This window comes from Nothoprocta perdicaria, unplaced genomic scaffold (genome assembly GCF_003342845.1).
Source record: "Nothoprocta perdicaria isolate Ctin4 unplaced genomic scaffold, notPer1 scaffold_42, whole genome shotgun sequence".
Lineage (NCBI taxonomy): Eukaryota > Metazoa > Chordata > Aves > Tinamiformes > Tinamidae > Nothoprocta > Nothoprocta perdicaria.
This window is the reverse complement of record NW_020455666.1, coordinates 4117939-4128114: the sequence shown is the minus strand read 5'-3', so window position 1 is coordinate 4128114 and position 10176 is coordinate 4117939. Positions and strand designations below refer to the sequence as shown.

The following is a 10176-nucleotide window of genomic DNA, read 5'->3' as shown; positions in this document are numbered from 1 at the left end:
CATCCTTGCGGCCGTGCTCCCCCAGCCTCCCCCTTGCAAAACGCAGCACGGGCTCCTGTGCGGGGTGGAAACGTTGCTTCTGCTGCCAAAGGGAAGATCATAGAAATGAAAGATCCACTTAGAAGTAATTAGTTGTGGTTTCGTTGTGTAATGCCGTTGTTAGGAGCCAGGGTGGTTTCAATAGCTCTGCTGAAAGACGTTGCGCTTTGCTTTGGGCCCAGGGGATGTCAGGGCAGAGATGCTGGAAGATGTGAGCGGTGTCAGCAGGAAGGCAGCCAGGCCTGTCRGTGTCTCCTCATCCTTCATCGTGGAGAAAACAACAGGTACAAGAGAAATGAAATGTGTGCTTTACAAAGAGAAGAGAACATCAGTGATACTGGGAAYAAACAGAAATGCAAAGGTTAAGAAAAGTGAAAGAAAGAAGTAGGGAGCTGGACTGAATGACAGGAAGTCAGTTTTCTGTTTTGAGCTCTCTAGCAGAGGCTTTGAGGGAAAACAGGCAAGGTGAGTCAGACTGCGAGGTAGAAGGCAGGCAGGCTGTGAGAAGTTGGCTTGCATGTCCCTGCCACTCATTTTGCCGTGTCGCTTTCTGGTTCACAAGACTTTCCTCTGCTGTGGAGCTGAACTTGTTTCCGAAGTGCCCCAGACTGCGGGGTCAGTGTGTGCCCTGCGTCCGCAGAGGTGCCCCTGCGGGAGGGCGCGCGGTGCTGCGCGGTGCTGCGCGGTGCTGCGCGGTGCTGGGCGTCCAGGGCTCCGGCGCCGCTCGCTCCGCGCTGGGCTGCAGCGCTGCTCCGCTCCGCCGGGGTTACACCTTGTGAGACTTGACTTTCACACTGGCCTGAAAATGTGTGTCTGGCGGTGCTGCGCGGTGCTGGGCGTCCAGGGCTCCGGCGCCGCTCGCTCCGCGCTGGGCTGCAGCGCTGCTCCGCTCCGCCGGGGTTACACCTTGTGAGACTTGACTTTCACACTGGCCTGAAAATGTGTGTCTGTGGCTCCTTAGGTTAATCATTACCACCAAGGCAGCGTCTTTGGGGAAAATGACGGGATTTCCCCTGTGCTGCGAAAACTCGCCCAGGGATCCAGCGGCAGCCTCTGCTCATCTGAAAAGCTGCCGTCTCCCTCCCACCCCCGGGTGCCCACATCCTGCTCTTAACTTATGGCTTTGAGGAAGGACACATCTGTTGAGTCAGTTATTCTCGCTCATGAGAACCCTGCAACTTCAGGTTCACGCGCAATTTAGAGGGAAAAGGGGTGTCAAGGAGCGGGAAATTTATGTAAGGTGCAGTGGGATTAATCTTCTCCAGGATCTCTGAGTGCCAATGTTTCTTCAGGTGCCTGTAGTTGGGTGGTGTGAGATCCATAACCTGCTTCTTCAGGCGAGCCCTGTTTCCATGTTTCACATCTCCACCCCCAGACCAGGCAGGCTCACAAGGTCAGAAACTCCTCGTGCCTGAGGCTGCCCTTCCATTGTAACCTGAGGCCCTTGGTGGTGTCAACATGAATTCTTTCCTAAATAGTCTGGATGGTGTGAAGCCTGGAGAGGATCTTTGTCCACAGGATAACTCAGTAAATTGCTTTGTGATGATTAAAAAAAATCACATAATTGTACTTTTCATTTTAGACCGATTCCTGTAGGAAATCTTCCAAATCCAAGCGAGACAAAGAGAAACAGGCTTGCAAGAGCTGCAGCGAAAGCTTTAACTCCATCACAAAAAGGAGGCACCACTGTAAGCAGTGCGGGGCAGTAAGTATCATGTGGCAAATGGAGATAGATTTTCAGCCAAAAAGAGATCTAAATATATAGTTAGGGATTTAAAGAAACCTCAATCTTGGCATTTGAAATAAAACCGCTGTGGAGGTGATGCTATTGCACTGGAGTTGGGATTTTCAATCTTTATTTGTTTTTAATAAGTATTAAAATCATACAACACACTTTTAGAGATTTAAAACATTCTGCTGAAAAGCTCAATATTATTAAATAAATGAAATAAAAGCTTTCCCCCGTGGACAGAAAGATAACAAGAATTACATTATTAATAATTTATTGTTAAACCGTTGTTGGTTAGGCAGTGTTTTTCTGATGTGGCAATAGCATTCAAATTGAAGATGTTAGTTTGCCCCAAGGAAAAATGATCGTATTTCTAAAAACACTTGCTGGCTTTTGTTTGTGGAGCTTGGGGGAATGGCGCTTCACTTAACACCTCCACGCAGCGCTGCACTAAGGCAGCACCTTCGTGTGCCCGTCAACGCCTGGCAGTGAAGCGCACGATAACATGCACGTGTGGGCATATATGGGGTATTAATATATAGTAAATTAGAACTGGATGACAAGTTCTGTGGACTGCCCGTCCACTGGACCCCAGGGAATGGTTCCTGGTGCCAGTGCAGCTGCGCCACAGCGAGTGGCGGAGTTGGAGCTGAAGCGCAAACCAGGTCGCGCAGCAATAGAGCTGTCGCTCTTRTTCCGTGGGATGGATGTTTCCTTGTGTGCCTTAGAAAATGAGGAAAGAAGTTAATTGTTAATTTGACATSAGAGAGAGAGTTTTTTCTTACTGCCCCGTGTTCTAGAAATATTTGGCAAATTTGGATGCTTCGATTCCTAAGCCTAGGCCTTTATTGGCTCATAAAGGCTTCTATACATGGAGAGAAAAAAAATATATCRTGTTACTTGTAAGTATTTCCCAAAAGGCATGTGTTTTCTTTAGTATCTTGGCATACTGTACAGGAACCCCCCAAAAATTTAGTTCTAATTAGAGGTAAATAAGGCAAACATAATATTTGCTATTTTGTCTTATATGTACATTAGCTTTCAGGATTTTATTTAATAACATCCCTTCTGCAATACCAATAACATCCCTTCTGCAAGTCACCTTGTTTAGAGAGTAAATAAGAAGGCTTGTGCTTTAATAACGGCTGAGAGTAAAGTGCTGTCCTCCCCACGCAGGTGATCTGTGCAAAATGCTCTGAGTTTAAACCACTTGCAGACAACAGCCGCCACAACCGGGTGTGCAAAGACTGTTTTCTGCAGCTGTCAGGAACCCCTTGCAGCCCTGGATTTGAAACGGGAGAACAGAAGAAGAGACTAGCCACAGAGGTATGGTGTTTGGCCAAGATGCTTGTGGTGGGTTAGTGTRCATGTGGGTTAATATGTGTTGAACGGGCAGGCAGCCTGAGCTCTGCTCGTAAGTGGGTGTGCTTATCATATGTACGAGGATGCACGTGGATTTCAGGGATGGACTTYGACTGCCAAAATAATAAAAATGAGAAAGACCTTCTGGATTCTTRTAATTATTGTGTGTTTCCTGCTGCCACATACTCCCCTGGCTTGGAAATTGCCTGGAAAGGGACAAACAGTTGAAGCTTATACTGAAAAACCTGGAAAATGCTTTCCTGGAAACCGCTTCTCATGGACCTCCAAAGAACCTTCCAAGCCTGTCGTACCCCTCTGCAGAAGCAAGTTGTGGTGCCTGAGCAGGAGCCACGGATCTGGCCCAGCAGACTGCACCGCTTGGGYGCTCTGTGCACTCTGCACCCCAGCCCATCCGGATCCACGGAATCCGCATCCAAATCTGCACACGCAGCCCTTCCYGAGCTGCTGTGTCCACAGGGCTCTGCATCCAGGTGCTGATACCATTAAAAGCCTCAGATAAGCCGTGCAGCTCGGGCCGCAGGTGAAGAGCACTCAACATGCAGCTGCATTCTGGAGTATCTCGCTGTGAACCTTCTAGCACTGATTCAGCAGAGAAGCACWCGTACCCTGCAGAGGGGTCTGCTCGTCTGAAAAGCAAGCCAGTGAAGTGTGACCTGTGGCTTTAATTCCCAAAGCAGATTACTATTGTATAACCCCAAGAGTCATTTTCATTCATATGGACTTCTAGTCTTGTGCTAAATCTTCAAAGGATCAGGTGAAAGGCAAGAAAACAGTTACATAGACAAGAAGGATCAGAGCAACATTTTCCTTTCCCTCCTATCTACATCAAACTTTGTTAATAAGCGTAATCGCAGCTGAGGTGTTTTCTGCCTCACAAACACTCTGAACAGACGCCAGAAATCCTCACGAGACTTCTGTGTAAAATCTAACATGAACTGGAATTCTCTTTCTTTGATTCCATCAGGATTTTTTTTCAATGTTTTTTGCTGCAGAGCACTCTCATAGGGATCATCCCGTATCTGCACCCACGTGCAAGTGTTTCCATCGACACCAGTGCTGCAGAAATCAGCTGCTAAGCCTGTGCTCTATTCCWGCCCAAAAGACAGCACCCCAGTGCTTGTGTTCTTCCTCATCTCCCAGTGTTTGTGTTCTCCTCATCTTTTCAGTCTCACCCGCCCARTTTTCATTCCAAATTTGAGATGTTTCCCCTGCCCTGCCTGTGACAGCAATCCGAAGCAGGCACAGAGAGAACCTGGGACAYGGCTTCTGGCAAAGGGAACCAAGCTCGCCGAGTACAAATGGAATAAGACTGCAGTGTCAAAAGACACTAGTGGTGTGGGGTTTTTTTTTTTCCTGTCCTTTCCCAAAATACTCATCTCGGACATGCCACGCACAGAGCAGACTGCAAAGGGGGCAGCGCCAGGGCAGGTCCTGCACCGGAGTCGTTTCCACCGGCAGASTCGCATCCCGCTATCCCGCACCACTGGCAGCGGCGCCGTCCCTGCCGAGGCAGCTCGCGTGTCCCGAGACACCCGTTTTGTCAGTGCAGAATCATCTGCCAGCCGCGTGGCTAAGCAGGAAACCAGCGCTGCTGTCCTAATTGCCCTTCTCGGTTTTCGCTGTGGAAGTGGAATTTAGCAGCATCTCAATGTTAAATCTACATGCCGGGAACAGCAGCTCAGCATCTGCCTCCGCTGCCTGGATGCTGCTCTTTCTTGCTGTACATGGCAGTGACTGCCCTTCTGTTTTGTTGTGGACTGCCCAGCATTTGCCCTTCTTTGTTCTTTGGCTCTAGACAAATCCAGTGTGTTCTATATTTAATTCAATGTGTTCTGTCCACATTAGCATGAATGGCAACGTAACTTCTTTCTTTCTTTTTTTTTTTTTTCAGAAGCAAAGCATATTGGCAGCTGAAAACAGCCTCTTCAGCAGCTACCTCCAATTCCTTGAAAAAGGAAAGACTTGGCATAAAATGTGGGTGACCATTCCCAAGAGTGAACCTCTTGTTTTGTATCTGCAAGCAAGTAGCCAGGTAAAGTGATACTCATGAGRGGTATTGTTCAGCAAAAACAGCTTGAGTTTAAATATGACCAACTGACAAAAAAGTCAAAGAATTTGGCTTGATTTCAACACCAAAAATGAGKGTGCTGTTGTGAATTTAGTACAAAGCTTCAGAGAGTTCAGATTTCCTTCTCACCTGCAGTAGTTGCTGCATTTGGACTCAGAGCTTTTCTTTTTTCTTTGTTAACAAAGATGAGTTTCTTCAGTTGCATTTTGTTTTCTAGAAATTTCAGACAGGTATATTCAAAAGTTTTTGTTACCCTGTCAATGGGAAAGCACTTTTCCACAAAAGGTGTAGAGCTGGGAAGTATGGTATGAATATAGCAAATACTGGTTCAAGCCCTTTTATTATTATTTCTTTAATTATCATTGCTGTTTTAGTTCTGGGTTGAGAGTAGAGGTGTCTTTGGAAGTGTAGATGTTACTGGAAGGTATATGGCAGGGCTCCTGCCATGGCCTTATCTCATTTTACCTTTACTTGAAATAGTTACGCTGTGGTAGGCATTTACTTTTAAAAGTGCAGTGTTGAAGCTAACTGGCATTTGCGTGTGATGAAAGCCAAATAAACCCTAACATAGGAATTCAAGTCATGCTCCTTGATGCTGGTGATGTAGAATGACAACGCTGAAGTGAGTTTCTCTGCATCCTGTTTTGCATTTGGCCTGTTGATCTGTGGCTTAGTTTGAGTTTGTGACTGTTGGGGTGGAAGAAGGGGCATGGTCCCAATTCGGTGTTGTGCCGCCCTGGGATGACTGCGGCCGCGCGGAGCGGCGGTGGCTTCGGATCAGCGTCAGTTCCTGCTGCTGTGGCTGGGAATGGCCTGGAAACAACTGCTACCAATAACCCTTATCTCATGGAAGTGCTAACTGCTGCCTTTTAATCACTTTTTGTATGCTCTCAGTGATTTTATACAGGTAATCAGTTTACTCAATAGCATGTGCTCCACAACAAGCACACATCATCCTTAGAAAACTCTGTTTTGCTTCTTGTTAGAAGGAGCATCTTTAGTTTTAAGCAAATATTTTGGACTGTTTTAAGCACAACGACCTAAGCTGGGAGCTTCAGCTTGGCATTTTAGACACATGCTGGCTTGGCCTCATCTAGAATTCAATCCCCATCCTGGGTAAGTGTCCAAGGGATCCCATGGGCCRGGAGCTGCCCAGGCTCCCTTCTAGTCTGCAGGAGATGCATGACTGAAATCGCAAGCTGCAAAAGCTTTAGACAGAACCTCAAACTAAATGCAACACAAGCAGCCTGTGTGGATGTGTTTGGAGTCATCATTGTTCACCCAGGAGCCTCGTGTGTCACCCAAGAGRTGTCTGGAACCAGAAGTTGAGAGAAAGCAGCACCTTGACCTAGAACGGGTCTGTCCTAGYGCCCAGCTGGTTGTCTCAGGACAGTGTTGGTAACCACGAGACATCAACAGCTGTATGGGTGTGCAGAGTGATGCCTGGTTGTCCAGTCCCCATCCTGCAAGCTGTGCCAGACCAAGGTGGGAAGCTGCAGGAACTTCTGTGCTTCGGGCGCTRTGTGACCTCCTCCAGGTATTCCCACCTTCGATCCTGAGCCTCTCTTGATGTTATTAGTAGCGGGCTATATTTTAGGGGGAAAGGCACCTTTGACACTGATTGTTGATTTTATGACAGTTCAATTTAGTGGTTAGTTTCTTCAGCTATTTCAGATGAGAGATAAATCACCCACTAAAGTAGCAAGAAGGCGCACAGGACAAGGTTAATCTGTCTTACATTCAATAACCTGGCCCGGATTTACTGTGAGGAATCATGCTGGCTGAGACTGTGAAAAATAAAAATGAGTCTTTGCTGCGAGGGCTGCTGTTCCCACTCCCCCACCATCTGCAGTTTGCGTCCAGATGAAGGAAAGATATTATGGAGTAATGCAATTTCCATCCTTAATATTAACCTGACTTTAATATTAGTTCTGATTTACATAATGTGCACTAGACTTTTGAGAAAAGACTCTTTCAGGAGTACCATCCTCACAGCTGAGTGCCAGGAATCCACTCATTTTTGAGTGTTATTTTCATAAACATAWTTTTCTGTTTTGTACAAAAACCTCGTTGCATCTAACAAACCTCTTTGGAGAGGCGTGACTGCTGAGAGTGTAACAGAAATTACAAAACAACAGTTAATTGTACCAAAATTAATTCTGTGACTTAATATTTGAATTTCTTCTAAATATGTGATTTACTAAATGTTACAGAATCATTATTCCTGATTGCTGAGTAAGTCACAGCCCACCAGAGAGCAACTCGGGACATTTCTAAAGAAAGCCAGACTGTTACCCGAGTTGCAAGTTGTGGCAGCAAATTGTTCTCAGGGAGCATCGAAGTGCAGGGTTCCCATTGCTTGAGCAGACAGCAGACCCATTGCAAAAGGTTTATTTCCAAAAAGGTTAATAATAATAATAATAATAATATTAATAATAGAAGGGGGGGGCTGGGGGGTGAGGAGGGGAGCACTTCAGTGCCTAAAGAGGAGCTGCCTCTGGGGAATCATGCTCCAACAATGGCTTTAAAGGTCTCAAAACACAGACCAAATGAAGTGTAACCATGAAAATTTTGTGTGCACAAGAGTTGTGGGATTATTTTTAAAGGAACAAGAAGAATAGCTGCCTCCTGGGAAGGAGGAGTGAGCCAAACTAAAACTGGAGCTCTTGATGCACTGAAGGCCCTGACAGCTTTCATCCTCGGCACCCCGTTTCTCACGCTGAAGAAGGRACTCCAGCATGAATGGAAATATGAGACTCAGCCTTCAGAACAGCAAGAGCAAGAAAACTGCTCTTGTGCTTCTTGCTTGTTCCAAGAGGGGGAAATTAATCCCCTGAGTATTCACAGCTTGAGTTTTGTGTGAGGTTTTATGCATGAGAATAAAATTCACAGCTTCATTTATGTACACAAGTATCAATTTCATCTGTCCTGGAACCAAATCCGTGCAACTACCATGTTTGAGTAGAAATAAAAGATTTTACYTCAAAACCTTATTAGAAAAGATAGATAGAGAAGTCAATCTGCTGTTTTGAAGATCTGAAGTTACTTAGAAATCCCTAATTGGGCTGTTGCTGCATCTAGGTTCTTACTGCAAAATGGAATCTCTAAAGGAAGAATGAAGTCCCAATAAATTGTTTTCTTATTTGYGTTATGTTAAGCCGTCGGTACCGGCTCTTAGCTGCCACCTAGGCTACGTGTCAGCAACTGGAAGCACCGGCAGGTGCACGAGGTGGCTGGGAAGGGAAGGCTGCCCCGGCCACCGTGTCCACTTCTGCATCCCCGTGTGCACCTTGGCTCCTCGGGCATGTCGTGGGCAGTATCCTGTCCGCCTCGTGCACCTTCCCTCATTCCTGCCATTCCAAATGCAACCTGTTGCTGGGTTTTTAACATATGCTCTTTTTTTCTTTTAGGATGGTCGGAGCCCACGTCCTATTCCTCTGCCTGGATATGAAGTCAGTTTACCAGGTTCTGGTGACAAGTTTGAAGTGAAACACGTTTTTAAGCTTTGCCAGTCCCAACAGACTATATATTTCAGTGCAGAAGATGAAGAACTGCAGGTGAAGTGGATGGAAATTCTCAGCAAAGCAGCCAAAGGGGAAACTGAAGATACACCCGAAGGACTCGGCAATCCCTAGAGCAAGTCCCGTTTGATTTTTTTGTACATGCTATCAACCATCACTTGAATTTGGCATTCAAGGCACTTTGGAATCTGTATGGCTTTATATTTTCATGTGTCTGCATAGGAAATTCAGTGGTTTCTCTCCTTTTATTGTACATTTTTCACGTACAGTAGTTATCTGGCATATATTATGTTAAAGGAAAAGGTAGTTGTAGTTGTTGGTGGTGTTGATGCTGGTTTTAAAACAAAAGATAAGGAGAAAAAGCATTAATTTTGTCAAAGGTAACGGAAAAATCATCAGTCWCTTGTTTTCCTAAGTGTATATTTTCCAGTCCTTTTGATTGCTGTTCAGTGCAGGATGTGTATAGTCTGTGATTAGTTCTATAAATGCTGCCTTTAAGTTAAATGTTGTAAAGGCTTGTGCTGGCCACTGACATTCCGTTCTGTCCTTCCCTCCTGGCGCGAGGTCCCTGTGAAGTGTGAGCAACGTCCGGAGCATTTCCCTTTGCTGAAACTCTGTCCCTGCTGTTTGGAGACGACCCGACCGCAGGACAAATACTGCAGAAGGGACTTTTAAAGGTGACTGCCAATGGTGCAGGAAAGAACATTAAGAAGCCTCACTGATTTTAAGCATTTATAATATCGTTTTGTTTTCTTTTGAAGCCAACACTTTCCTTATTTCTATTTGAACCGACTTTAATGTAAGTGAACAACTGTTTTATACTGCAAACTGGGTTATGATCAATAAACAAGAACATTTTTAGTACACGCAGTACAAAAAGGTGACTTTTTTGTTGGTTAATTTAAAAGTGACCTAGGATTTATTTATATAATTTGTAAATAATGTTTCATAAGTATTTTAAGAATTTTTTTAAAAGATCTGAGCTAATTCACAGGATTTAGTGCATAGAATAAGAGATATTTGTATGAACTGAATTTGTAATTTAATTTTCCTGTTTACCTGTATTTGTCATATTTTCAAACTTAAGTGCTTATCTATTTAAATAAAAAGTCATGCAGTTAACTCCTGAGCCAGATCTCCAAGGCACAGCAAGCTTTAGGTCAACATTTAACGTAGGTTTCTTGTTTTTTATTTTTATTTTTTTAAAAAAGGAATGTCTGTTCCTAGTGGTAGCAAGCATGTAGTACTGATAAAAATGAAATAAAATCTGTCACCATACTGTGGTTTTTAAATGGTTTGGTTTAACTTTTGTTTCCTCTTCAGTCTTCTCCATTTTGTGATATTGGTAGGAAGAAACAGCTGCTCCATTGAGCCTTAGTTTCGGTTAGAATTGTTGAAAATTAGTGTTCTGCGTAAGCGGTTATTTCTCATACCTA

At 44.9% G+C, this 10176-nt stretch overlaps 1 protein-coding gene across 1 annotated transcript in view; it reads left to right on the top strand.

Moving 5' to 3' along the window:
- FGD3 (FYVE, RhoGEF and PH domain containing 3) overlaps positions 1-9930 on the top strand; it is a 30168-nt gene extending 20238 nt beyond the window's left edge. Inside the window, exons 12-15 of the mRNA XM_026046037.1 lie at positions 1622-1744; positions 2945-3094; positions 5043-5183; positions 8630-9930. Of these exons, the coding sequence (XP_025901822.1) occupies positions 1622-1744; positions 2945-3094; positions 5043-5183; positions 8630-8854 (639 nt within the window). The 3' untranslated portion in view covers positions 8855-9930. The remainder of the gene's footprint in view (positions 1-1621; positions 1745-2944; positions 3095-5042; positions 5184-8629) is intronic.
- Positions 9931-10176: the final 246 nt, after the last annotated feature.